The 14,070-nt window shown below is 47.0% G+C and overlaps 1 protein-coding gene and 1 long non-coding RNA gene across 2 annotated transcripts in view; one reads left to right on the top strand and one right to left on the bottom strand.

The window, feature by feature from the left end:
* Window positions 1-14,070, top strand: part of LOC132251452 (uncharacterized) — a 157,774-nt gene that overhangs the window by 104,964 nt on the left and 38,740 nt on the right. The window lies entirely within an intron of this gene.
* The window catches only part of LOC102562941 (cytochrome P450 2J6), a 39,741-nt gene continuing 31,316 nt past the window's right edge, over window positions 5,646-14,070 (bottom strand). The window contains exon 9 of the mRNA XM_019496272.2: window positions 5,646-11,209. Coding sequence (XP_019351817.1) covers window positions 11,172-11,209 — 38 coding nt within the window. The 3' untranslated portion in view covers window positions 5,646-11,171. The remainder of the gene's footprint in view (window positions 11,210-14,070) is intronic.

Below are 14,070 nucleotides of genomic sequence, written 5' to 3'. Positions count from 1 at the left end.
AAGGGGCCTGGGACAGCAGGGGGGAAGTTGGGGGGCTTGTGTAGAGTTCCCCATTCAGTGTGGGGCAGTGGGGGGCAGCAGGGATTGGGCAGCAGGGATTGCCCCACGTCCAACAGCACCCACTGAGCCGGGCCATTTTTTTTCAAAGTGCCAGGAGCTGGGGCGGGCGGGGCAGCCATTGCCAGGGCTCGGATGGGCCTCCCTAATTCAGAGATATTGAGATTCGGGACAGGTTCGGCCAGATCGATTCGGGACAGTGATCCAAATCTGTTGGCCAAACAGCTGGCCAAATCCGAATCTGAAGCAAATACTTGCCGCTTCACACAGGCCTACCAGTCGTCTCATCACGGAAGGCAATCAGGTTGGTCAGGCTTGACTTGCCCCTGGTGAATCCAGGCCAACTGTTTCTAACTACCATCTTCTGCTCCAAGTGCTTAGAAATGGATCCCTGGAGGATCTGCTCCATGATTTTTCCAGGAATTGAGGTGAGGCTGACTAATCTGGAGTTCCCTGGATCCTCCTTTTTCCCTTTCTGAAAGATGGGCACAATGTTTGCCCTTTTCCAATCATTCAGGACCTCTCCTGATCACCACAAGTTTTCAAAGATGATGGCCAATGACTGTGCAATCACATCAGCCAACTCCCTCAGCACCCTTGTGTGCATCCCATCCGGCCCCATGGACTTGTACATGTCCAGCTTTTCTAAGTATTCCCTACCTGTTCTTTCACCACTGAGGGATGTTCACCTCCTCTCCAGACCGTTCTGCCACACTTGCCAGTCTTCCTCCCCATCGGGAGGGTTTCTTCCTGTGCTCTCAGTAAGGCTTCCTTCAAGTACAGCCAGCTCTCCTGGACTCCTCTCCCCCTCAGATCGACTTCCCAGGGGATCCTTCCCATGAGTTCCCTGAAGGAGTTGAAGTCTGCTTTCCTGAAGTCCAAGGTCCTTACTCTGCTGTTCTCCATCCTTCCTTTCCTCAGGATCCTGAGCTCAATCATCTTATGCTCGCTGCTGCCCTAGTTGCCTTCCACTTCTACATCCCCCACCAATTAACCCCATTTGTGAGCCGCAGGTCAAGTATTGCATGGCCCCTAGTTGGTCGCTCCAGCACTTGCACCTGGAAGTTGTCCCCAACACTCTCCCAACACTTCCTAGCTTGCCTGTGCACTGCTGTATTGCCCTCCCAGATGTCAGTGTGACTGAAGTCCCCCCATGAGAACCAGAGCCTGTGATCATGAAACTTCCACTAGCTGTTTAAAGAAAGCCTCATCTACCACTTCCTCCTGGTCTGGTGGTCTATAGCAGACACCCACTACGACATCACCCTTGTTGCTCTCCACTTGAAGCTGAACCCAGAGACATTCAACAGCTCTGTCTCCAGCTTCATACTGGAGCTCTGGGCAATCATACGGCTCTTTTACATACAGAGCAACTCCTCCTCCTCCCCTTCTGCCCTGCCTGTCCTTCCTGAACAGTTTGCACCCATCCATGACGGTGCTCCAGTCACGCGAGCTCCCACCAAGTCTGTTATTCCCATCACATCATAGCTCCGTGACTGTACAAGGACTTCCAAGTCTTCCTGCTCATTTCCCAGGCTCCGTGCATTTGTGTACAGGCACCTGAGGTAACTAGTTGATTGCCCCGATTTCTCAGGAAGTATGAGAGCACCTCCCCTGGTGCCCCCTCCTGCTTACTCTTCCTCCAGGTTTCCTGCTTCCCCACTTACCTAAGGCTTTGGTCTCCATCTCCTGGTGAACCTAGCTTAAAGCCCTCTTCACTAGGTTAGTGAGTCTGTCTGCTTTTCCCTCTCTTCATTAGGTGGATCCCATCTCTTCCCAGCAATCCTTCTTGGAACAACATCCCATGGTCAAAGAAGCCAAAGCCCTGCTGGCGACACTACCTGTGCAGCCAGGTATTGCTCTGCAGGATGTACCCATTTCTGCCCTGGCCCTGCTTTGAGCAGGGGTTGGACTAGGTGACCCTGAGGCCCCCCTCCAACCCTAATTTTCTATCAAGTTATGATTCTATGAATTTTGGGCCCTACCCTTTATATCTATTTGTCACGAACATTTGTGATTTCCTGTCTGGACTGCTGCATTGGCTTCTAACAGACACAAAGTCAACTGTGCACCTAAAGCAACAATCGTTTGTATGAATTAGACATCTGGACAGTAACATGGACACTGTGGGGGTTTTTATGCTGCTGCAACAGTGGATCCTCAGGAGCATGGGACTCAGTATGCCTCACCCTGAGTCTGCTGATGTTCTCCATGCCCAGAAGTTTGCCAGGGAGGCAGCTCTGGGCTCATCCGTGGTAACTGCTCTGAGGCCTGCCAGAGACCAAGGACTTGAAAGTGTGCGCTGGGGAAATGCCCAAAGCAACCTTGACGCTGAACTTCTAAGTCTTAAGCACATCAGCAAACAGGGGTAGGTGTAGCTTGCTCATTATGACTGCAGACTAAATACGATACTTCTGATGAACGAGGGTTTTCTAACTAACAAGAGATACAGGAAAGAAAAAATCCTGGGAGGAAAATACCAACAGAGAGTCCATCCTGAATTGCAAAATGAAGTGCTGCTCTGAACGTGAAGGTGTAGATTGGGGTAGGCAACGTTGTTTGGCTGGAGTGCTGAAAAAGCCGCAATGTCTACCTTGGAAGGTGCCAGAGTGCCAACATGCCGGAGCAGCTGTTTGCAGCCTCCCGGCTGCAGCCAGCCCAAGGAGCCTGGTCTGCTTGCAGCAGGGCTTGCAGCCTCCCAGTGGCCTGCTGGGAGCAGCCTGGGCTCCGTGGCTGGCAGCAGCTGCTTACAGCCTGGGCTGGCAGTGGTGTGCCGAGCAAAATAGCTTTGCGAGCCATGCTCAGCACGCATGCCGGAGGTTGCTGACCCCTGGTGTAGATGTATATAAGCTCATTGCCAAGACTGTAACTACTCAGGAAGTAATGTGTGATTGGCTGATATCACTGTATCTACTGACCCCTGGGTTGACATGGCTAGAATCACAACACCCAAAAGATTTTTATAGGTGAAAAAATTTACCAGGCAGTAAAAGTAAATCTGGGCACTATAATTGAAGTTGCTATCTCTTTGAGCAAATTTATTAAGAGCAAAAAAGTTCTCTCATCTCTCCACTTTACCTGTGGTAAGTTAAAGGTGGTTTGGAGGTTTCAGGCATTGCGCCTGGTAGCTGTGCATGAGGGATGTTTGCAAAGTTTTAAAATAGGTTCGATAAATATTTTCTAGGATAGTTTAGATGGAGATGACCCTGCCTTGAGGAAAGGGTTGGACTAGATGACCTTCTGAGGTCTCTTCCAGACCTATTTTTCTATGACTCTATGAAAGTCTTGTCCAGTTTAGTCTTAGTAAACATGCATGGACGTTCCAAACAAATATTAACAAATATTAATATTATCTTATGCATCATCTGCAGCCAGATATCAAGTCTACTTGAATCTGATACAAATTAAATATTTCCCGTACTTTGTTTCTCTATGACACCAGTGGTGTGCCACCCTCCTTCTCCCAAAATTAGGCTCTCTCACGTCTGCTGCTAGACACAGTTCTAGTATCAAAAGATCCTTCCCTGACCCAGAGTCCTTCTCTGAGCATCAGGTCCTATATGGGTTCTCTGAGCAGCCTAACTTTAGTTAGCTTAACAATCTATTATTGCTCTGTAAAATGCAGTTATCTGAGGACATGCCCATTGCATATCCAGACAGGTTTTTAGTTCCTCCTCATTCTTTCCAGCATGAATGACCTGTTTTTAAATACGTAATATACATAATAATAATATATATAATATTCTTTAGCTTAAACTGAGAGGTGAAAAAAGCATTTTCTATTAATTTTCCTTCATGTTTATGCAAGTAAGTCAGATTTTCTCTTTTTCCTAAATGTTTTCGTTTTGTTCCAGGGAGATCTCTGTTTAAACCTGTTACTCATTTTTTTTTTTGCATAATGAAGGTGTTATCTTATAAAAGCATCAGAACTACTCAATTTACAGTGTAGAAAATCATGTTCTGCAGGATGGTTTCTTTCTAATTAGAGTTTTGAAGATCTTCATTAAAGAATCTTCAAAATTGGACTTCACACTTGGTAACTGATATAATAATTTTGTTGCAAATAAGCAAAACCTGTAATAGTAACATTTCTCAGGGGTTTCTTGATGTGATTAATTTACCAGAATTTTAGCTTTATGGAATACTTGTTCCTGGTTATGTGCCATTTTTCTCCATGCATCACATACTAAAGTAGAGAGCGTAGGATGAAACTCTGGATTGTTTATTAAAGAGTTATCCCTTCACTGCATCAAATCACATATCATAGAATAATAGAAAATGAGGGTTGGAAGGAGCCTCAGGAGGTCACATCTAGTCCAAGCCCCTGCTCAAAGCAGGACCAGCCCCAACTACATCATCCCAGCCAAGGTCTTGTCAAGTCGGGTCTTAAAAACCTGCAAGGATGGAGATCCCACCACCTCTGTAGGTAACCTGTTCCAGTTCTTTACTACCCTTCTGGTGAGTGAGTTTTCCTAATATCTAAACTAAACTTCCCCTGCTGCAACTTGAGCCCATTGCTCCTTGTTCTATCATCTGTCCCTACTGAGAACAGTCCAGCTCCATCCTCTTTGGACCCCCTGCAGGGAGTTGAAGGCTGCTACTAAATCTCTTCTCGGTCTTCTCTTCTCCAGACTTATAAAGCCCAGTTTGGCCTCTCCTCACAAGTCGTGTGTCACAGCCCCCTCACCATTTTCGGTGCCCTCTATTGAACTCTCTCTACATCCTTTCTGTAGTGGAGGTCCTAAAACTGAACACAGTACTCCACATGTGGCCTCACCAGGGCTGAATATAGGAGAAGAATCACTTCCCTCCATCTGCTGCCAGCGCTCCTACTAATGCAGCTCAGGATGCCATTAGCCTTCTTCACAACCAGGGTACGCTGTTGCCTCATATTCAGCTTCTTGTCCACTGAGACCCCCATGCCCTTTTCTGCAGAGCTGCTGCTTAGCCAGTTGGTCCCCATGAACAACGCGTGCCCCCAGAGCCTGGCGGGGCACAGCGACCGCCCGCAGGTGGTGGCAGTGGTGGGGCATAGTGGTGGCAAGCTATGTGGGGTGGTGGTGGGGCGTAGCAGTGTTGGCAGTGGGGGCGGGCTGAGTGGGGAGCTCCTGCAGGTAGCTGCATAGGTGTTGGCAGTGGGGGGGAGGTGGCGAGCGCCAACCAGTGGTCAGTGACCACCTGCAGATGCCAGTGGATGCGGCGACCAGTGGTGACTGGGGACCCCCCACAGATACTGCTGGCGGTGTCGGCAATGAGGCAGGGTGGTGAGCAGCGACCACCTACAGGCACCACCGGCAGCTTCAGCGGCGCTTTTCACAGGGGATGCACCACTAATTTCAGGGGGTGCACATGCACCCACGTGTACCCCCTACGCATTACCAATGTCAGTTCCCATCCTGCAGTGGTGCACGGGATTATTCCATCCTAAGAGCAGGACTTTGCACTTGTTTTTATTGCACGTCATGAGATTTCTTTTGGTCCAATCCTCCAATTTGTCGAGGTCACTCTGAATCCTAGCCCTACCCTTCGGTGTATCTACTACTCTCCCCAGCTTGGTGTCACCTGCAAAGTTGCTGAGGCTGCACTTCATGCCATCTTCCAAGTTATTAATGAAGATATTGAACAAAACTAGTCCCCGGATCGACCCTTGGGACACTCCACTTGATACCAGCTGCAAATTAGACATTGAGCCATTGATTACTACCCTTTGAGCCTGATAATGCAGCCATTTTTCTATCCACCTTACAGTCCATTCATTCAACCCATACTTCTTCAGCTTGCTTGCAAGAATGTTGTGAGCAACTGTAACCCAGGCAGTACTCCAAGATGTACCCCTCTCCAGTTGAAGGGATCAGAGCAGGTGCACGAGCACTGTGGGAGGTGTAGGGACCCTCTCCCCCTATAGAGGAGAGCCAGATCACTAATGGGGACTTAACCATATACCTTTTAATGAGAGAACAGTACTGGGAACATAACCAGTATAAACCAGAGGGTATAGGGGACACTACAACACCCTGGGGGGGGACAGGATTCAACAAAGGTTAGCCATTTACAATAATAGACATATTCATCCAGTTGACAAAAGACAGGGTTAACAAACTATAAAACACAAACAGCAGAGCAAACAATACTGGTTGGCAAAATATAAAAGGCACAAAATACAAAACATCAAATAGCAAGGAATATAGGGCCTAGGTACTTGGTAGAGAACACAATGACCCCTTTCCACTGCAACAAGAACTTCTCCCTGTCACTTCACTTACCCTAAGTCATCACAGGTGGGACTTGAACTTAGATCTCCCATGCATTAGGCAGAAACGCTATCACACAGCCACCAGTGCTAGGGCTGTACTATGCTGCTAGGGGTCTTGACCTTCCAGGAGCCCTGGCCTCATGTTGAGCTGCCTGGCCTCTTATTGGAGGAGCTGGAAACAGAGCTGGGAACCTCTCAGGCCGCTGCTCAGATCCTTGCTGGAGTTGGGGAGCCTCTCCTGCTGGCCACAGCCTCTCATAGGAGATCCTAGAGCCCAGCGGGGAGTCTCCCTTGCTGGCCCCACGCCGTGCTGCTGAGGGTCCAACTGCTGCCTGCAGGTCCCACTCCTTCAGGCTCTTCTGGGGCAACTGCTCCCGGCCCGCTGGCTCAGCTCTTGCCAGCTCTTTGAAACTCCTCCTTGTGGTCCCTCGCTGGTCTCCTCCGAGTCAGCCGCGCTGCCCCTTTTATCCCCCTCCAGGTGACCCAAGGGGCCAATCAGGGGACATGGAGGGTGAGTCTCTAGGGCCTGATTGGTGAGGAAAGGGAATCCCAAGCCCTCCAATCATCTTTTACCCTTTCAAAACCCCTGGGCTAAATCACTACCAGCTAGCCTGTCACACAACTATCAAAAGCTTTGCTAAAGTCCAAGTATATCATGTCCACTGCTCTTCCTGCACCCCCAGAGCCAGTCATCTTATCATAGAAGGCAATCAGGTTGGGCAGGCATGACTTGCCCTCTCCCTTGGTGAATACAGCTGACTCTTCCTAATCACTTGTTCTGCTCCAAATGCTTAGAAATGAATTTCTTGAGGACCTGCTCCATGATATTTCCAGTGATTGTGGTGAGGCTGACCAGTCTGTAGTTTCCTAGATCCTCCTTCTTCCCTCACATAAAGATGGGCACTATATTTGCACTTTTCCAATCATCCAGGACTTCTCCCAGTTGCCACAAGTTTTCAAAGATGATGTCCAGCGGCTCTGTAATAACATCACCCAGCTGCCTCAGTACCCTCAAAGTGTATCACGTCCAGCCCCATGGACTTGTACACATCCAGCTTTTCTATATAGTCCCTAACCTGTTCTTTTGCCATTGCTGGCTGCTCACCTTCTCCACAAACTGTGCTGCCTGGTGCAGTAGTCTGCAAGCTGACCTTGCCTTTGAAGACTGAGGTGAAACAGGCATTGAGTACTTCAGCCTTTTCTTCATCTTCTATGATTTGGTTGTCTCCCCCATTCAGTAAGATATTTCCCTGGTCTGCCTCTTTTTGCTGACATGCTTATAGAAACCCTTCTTGGTATCCTTCACACCCCTTGCTAGCTGCTAGCATGAATGACGTGTGCCCTCAGTGGCTGGGGGGCACGGCTGCGCTGGCAGTGGCAGGAGTGCAGTGGTGGTAGCAGAAGCATGGCAGTGGTAAGCACGGAGCTCTTACAGATGCTGCCAGTGCTGTCAGCAGCTGGGGAGGGGGGGGATGGCGAGCACCACCCAGGGGCTGGCGATCACCCACTGGCGCCGCCAGCAGCATTGGTGGTGGTCAGTGGCAATTGTGAACCACCTGTAGACGCCACCGGCAGTGTTGGCAGCGGGTTGGCAAGCAGTGACTGCCCACAGGCACCCCTGACAGTGTCAACGGTGCCTTTTTGTAAGGGGTGCACCGCCACACTGAGTGGGTGCACGTGCACCCACTACATGTCGCCTCTGGCTGCTACTCCGATTGCACTTTGGCCTTCCTGACTTCAACCCTGCATGTCCGAGCAGTACTCTCATACTCCTCCCTAGTTATTTGTCCAAATTTCCACTTCTTATAAGCTTCCTTTCTGTGTTTTAGCTCACTGAAGAGTTCCTTGCTAAGCCAAGCTGGCCTGCCGTACTTGCTATTCTTCCTGTGCATTAGTATGGTTTGTTCCTGTGCCATCAGTAAGGTTTCTTTAAAGTACAGTCAGCTCTCCTGGACTCCTCTCCCCCTCAGTCTGGCTTCCCAGGGGATCCTGCCCATGAGCCCCATGACAGTTGAAGTCTGCTTTTCTCAAGCCCAGGGTCCTTACTCTGCCACTCTCTATCCTTCCTTTCCTCAAGTTCCTGAATTCAGTCATTGCATTGTCACTGCTGCCCAAGTTGCCATCCAGAATCATTATCCTAAGCATCATCATGACATCTGAATTGCTTTTCATTAATAGAAATTTAAATCTCTTAGCTAAAAAATAAAGCAGTACAATGTATATTCAAAATCCTGGTTACTTTCTACTTAGTGTTTACTGAGGTCACAGGAATCAGAGGTGATTTTATTGAGCTGAATCAAATACATCAGTAATATTTTAAACAATTTATGGGGGGATTTTATTTACACCTGGGAACTTATTACTCAATAAACTTTTAATTCTTATAGATTCATAGATGTTAGGGTCGGAAGGGACCTCAATAGATCATCGAGTCCGACCCCCTGCATAAGCTTAATTTCCAGAGTTCTTTTTTTAATACTTATTGGTACCATCTGACATACAAAACTAAATTTATGGAAACCAGTTTTAGGTGCTACCATGCAAATATAGTTTGGCTTTGGGTGGCAGAACACTTTTCCAGTTTTGAAATCATGACAGGAAAATCACTCCTCTATAGCCAAATGAAATTAGGACACCTACTAAAGGCCCTCATTCACCTATTCAGTATCTAAATGTGATCTTATTTCAAGTCCCTGAAAAGCAGTGGGTGCAAAAGGTGGATGGACTATCATCCGGCCAAGATAATGGTATGTCACAAAAGGTTGTGCGTGAATGCTTTTTTCAGAGATTTGAGCAAGGTGGAATAGGATCACACTTGGATGCCCAAGTCCACTTAGAGGCCTCTTGGGTAGAATTTGATCTGGCACCAAATATACTGTAGAGAACAAATAAACACAACTTTATCTTATACCTGCTTAATCACAGATTCGTTCAGCCTTTTATTTAATCATTCATGAGCAGCACAATATTATTAGCTTACTGAATCACTAAATCAATTGATTAATTGAAGAATATTTTGGTTGTTTTTCACTGACCTGAAACATTTGCACTAGTTCAGCAAAACACTTGACTGCCTTTCCCTTGAATTGTAATTCAAGGCCCACTGGGCTTCATGGAAGAATAAGTTTCCCACAGTGCAATACAGACATGCCTCTTACCAAGCTGCACTGTACATCATGGATGGCATGACTGTTAATCATAACAGATGTGGAGTGCCAGTATCCTAAACTCCAGCTTCTGTGAGGCAAAGCACCATTATGGGAAAATGAAGTTTAGTGTTGAATTGACTCAAAAGGAAGCGTTTTGGGCCATTATGTTTATCATCATCATCATCAGCAGCAGCAATCCTTTGCAGTTAAGGATGGTTTTCTTTCATGATTGTCTGATCTATGGGTCGGCAGATGGTTGACGAGGCCTATCTGGGATTGACATACTCTTGCAGTTTGGGTACATATTTCCATGTGGAATGGGTGGCTCTGAGTTCTTGGTTCAATCCGTGACATGCATTGCTCCTGTTTTTCCGTCTCCTGTTGTTGTCATAAGGTTTCAAAGTACTGAAATCCTTGCAGCAGACTCTTCCCCCATTTGGGATGATCCGGGGCAATAGTCTCCCATGAATTGAAGCTGATATTGCATTTTTTCACATTGGCCTTGAGGACCTCCTTGAAGGGCTTTTTCTGCCTTCTTCTTGAGCGTATGTTTTGACTGAGCTGGGATAATAAGACATGCTTTGGGAGTCTGGAGTCGGACATCCAGATGACATGGCTGGCCCAGCAAAGTTGATGTTGGACAATCATCACCTTGATTCTCATGGTGTTTGCTTGTGAGAGGACATTTATGTTGGTGCATCTGTCTACCCAATGGATTTAAAGGGTTTTCCACAGGTAGCATTGATGGTACTTCTCCAGTGATTTCAGGTTTCTCCTGTATGTTGTATTGGAAGCTGTATTTCAGCTTCATACAGTAAGGTGGGGATCACGACTGCTTGATAAACCATGAGCTTGGTTTTGGAGCTGATGTCATGATCTTCAAACACCATTTCCTCAGGTGTCCAAAGGTTGCACTTGGACATTTGAGGTGATATTGTGTTTCTTTGTTGCTGTCAGCCGCTTGCAAGAGATGGCTTCCAAAGTATGGGAAATACTCAACATTCTCCAAAGCCTCACCATAAATCTGAATTCCTGGAGCTGGGGACTGTTCATTAAGAGCTTGTTGATGGAGGACCTTAGTCTTCTGAATATTAAGTGTCAGTCCCATTTTCTTGCATACATCAGTAAAGACATTGAAAATTGGCTGAAGGTCTGCTTCCAAGTGAACACACACTACAGCATCATCAGAGTACCGGAGCTCGAAGATTGAGGTCTGGGTGCTCTTGGTTTTGGCTCAGAGTAGGCTGAGTTTAACAACTTCCCATCCGTTCGGTAGTTTAGCTCTATGCTGACTGGAAGCTTGTTGGCAGTCAGATGTAGCATCACAGTAAGAAATATTGAGAAGAGCATTGGAGCAATAACTCAGCCTTGCTTAACTCCCATCTTAACCCCAAAGGGATCAGTGATAGATCCATTATTGAGAACCACCACTTGCATACCATCATGAAGCAGGCAGGGAAAGGTGATGAATTTTGGTGGACCTCCATACTTCAAAAGGATCCTCTAGAGAGCTTCTCAGTTTCAAAAAAGAAGCATCGTGGAGGATCTTTGTGTTTGTCATAGCCTATCAACTGTTCCCAAGTTTATGAGACCAATGCACCCAGAATAATGTGCATTCCGGTTGTTCCAAATTGTTCTTTATAATTGGAATCTCTCTCTGTTTGGGAGCTGTCTGGTTTGGTTGAGCTCAGAGCAAGCCAATCCACTGGTCCTTAATGCTGGGGCTTGGAGTGGTAATCTGACAACCTGTCTTCATAAAACAACCAAGATACAGAAATTCAGCAGGATAGTCATTCAGGCAAAAAAAAAAGCAGGTCTTATTAATAGAGGCTGTGCCAGCAGTAATAACATGTCTTGGTGAAACCACCAGGATACCAAGTCTCAGATAAGCTCTTAGCTAAACATAAAACAATCAGTGAATCTACGACAACAGCAAAAGTGATTAAAAAATAAGTAACTATCTTGACATCTCTATGTTGTGTAAGTTGTGGACAAGATGACTAATCCTCTCAGAAAACTGCTCAAAGCCTGGGAGCTAATTAATAGTTTTTGCTCTGTGTTACATTTCAGAAGTGATAAGAGGAAAGCAGTTACACAACAGACAATTATGATTTTTTATCTCTTCATCTCTTCTGCAGTTACCTAGGAAACCTAATGAGGTTCCCAGTCATGGCAAATGCTGAGTAATGGACATTTTCGATACCTGTTTTATGGGTAACAAAATGAAGTGGAAAAAATGGGCCTGGCCTGTTTCCAAAATGAAAATGGCAGAAGACTGATAAATTACATAGGGGAGCTCAGAACTGGAGGATAGATTTTTCCCCACCAAAATCCAAAACCCCACTTGGGATTCCCCAAGTAGGGTAGCAGGAAACAAACTGACCATCCGTGCACTGAAAGAAGTCTGGGTCAGCTCTTAAGGACAGAGAGAAGCTGAAATCAATGTGGTCATAATTTGCATATAGCCAGACTGAAGACCAAACCAAAGTAAAACAACCCCCCCAAAGCATTAAGAACATGGGTAACATGAGGCTCATAGACAAGAAATTACAGATCACTCAAAGAAAACTGAGATGCAGGGGCTACAAGCTTAGATCCACTACAAGGGTAAGTCAAGGTCCTCAGTATACACGGTATATAAGTGGAGCTGATTTCCAGACAGGCACGTCTAAAGTTTGAGTCAATGTGGCTGTAGTGGAGATGTGCAAGAGAATGGAAGCAGGGTAAAGTGAAAATGTCAGTTCCTCAAAGAAAAAGCAAAAAAATGCCTGCACAAAACAAAGGACAAGCAGTAAGAAGAAGAATGAGGACATCAGAGTGGCTGAAGCAATTGCTGAATGAGATAACAGTAAAATACTATCAGCTCAACAAGCTTTTAATGGGTCAGTTTATACCCACCATTGGGTCTTTCAGGAGAAGGCAGGAAAACCTAGCCAAGACTGTGGGGAGCTGCACCAATAAAGTGAAAACCCAACCGCTGCAATCTGGCAGCATTTTGCTGTAAAAGTTAACACAAGGGATAACACAAGTGTTAACTATATTGCATCTATGGTCTAATATGCCGCAAGGTGCATTGCCACCTGGACTTCTCTTGCCTCTGAAGACCCTTTTGCCACAGTGCCTTTGGCTGTACCCAAGTGACTCCCAGCCAGGCCATGAGCTACTTCAGCTCCAGCAGCCGTCCCAGCAGCACAGGAGCTGCAGGCACCAGACAGCAAACTCAGGGCCCTGTTACACAGTGATCTTGGGTAGCTCCTGGAGCTCTTAACACCTGGATTGTCCATAAGTTAACACCTTTAAATGGCTTAAAGCACATGTTATGCAGCTCAAACTTACACCATTTCAGGGCAGGAGTACCTGCTTCTGATTACCTCTGATCTGCACAACTTGGATCCTGTCCCATTAAGGTGTGGCCACTCCCCACAGATGTGCTGCTCAAGATGAAGTCCTCCAAGCAGCCCAGGATGCAGTGGCCTCTCTCCCCACTCCTGTTCTGTGTTCCTCCACCAAGGGCCTTATTACATCTTATACTGTAAGCCAAACAAATGTTAATTGGCTAAGCGTTGTTCAGCTTAGTGGAGCAGTTGCGCCTTAAGGCGAAAAACCATCTCTGACTGTCCTTCCTTGCATAGCTGTGACTGGCCACTAGAGGTTTCAGGGGCTTGTGCAGAGCCCCCCACATGGCGTGGGAGGCAGTGGGGATCGACCCCCCCCCCCCCCCCACACACCTGGCAGCACCTGGTGAGCTGGGGCTTTGTTTTTTACAAGTGCTGGGAGCTGGGGCAGCCATTGCTGGGCTGGGAGAGGGGCGGGGATGGACCTGACTTGGCTGATTCGGAGATTCAGTCGAACTGAATTGAGACAGTGATTTGAATCACTGAATCCAATCACCGTCCCCCAGATCGGCCGAATCTGAATCCAAAGCGAATACTAGCTGCTTCACACAGGCCTATTAGCCAGGTTAGTCTGAAGGCAGTCAGAAGGCAGGGTGGATATGCACCTTTGTAGACAAACTAACTAAGATATATACAGTGAGCACAAGTTTTTGTGAACCTAAGCTCAGTTCACAGAATCTGATGAAGTGAACTTGGGCTCACAAAAGCTTATGCGCTCTTTCAATATACCTTATTTAGTTAGTCTACAGAGGTGCATATCTGCTCTGTCTTCTACATGCCAATATACCAGTGATGCCCAACATGTGTGTTGGCATACCAGTGTGTAATGAGAGCAACAGAAGCATGCCTCAAGATCCTGATGTGTGAGGCAGTAAATGCTCTCCTCCCCCACTGGATACCCTGTGCCTGCTCCTCTAGGGTCTGTTGCCATTTACTGCATCAGACCATAGGTTCATCTTGTCCAATGTCCTGTGTCACATAGACTCGGTGTCCCTTTCTGAATCCCTTTTTATTAACCTGTGACTTCATTCCCATTCCTGTTTTCTTTTTTGTTGCCCCAAGTATGCAGTTGATGTGTCCCCAGTGGCCAATCTTCTTAAGGGATGCTTACAGTTTTCCATGATATGCTAAGGCCCATGACCCCTGGTAGGGTTACCATATTTCCAGTATCAAAAAAGAGGACACCTGTGGGGTGGGGCGGAGTGGGAGGAGAAGG

This window comes from Alligator mississippiensis, chromosome 7 (assembly GCF_030867095.1).
Source record: "Alligator mississippiensis isolate rAllMis1 chromosome 7, rAllMis1, whole genome shotgun sequence".
NCBI classification, from domain to species: Eukaryota; Metazoa; Chordata; order Crocodylia; family Alligatoridae; genus Alligator; species Alligator mississippiensis.
Note: the sequence above shows the minus strand (reverse complement) of the source record. Positions and strands in the feature narration are given on the sequence as shown.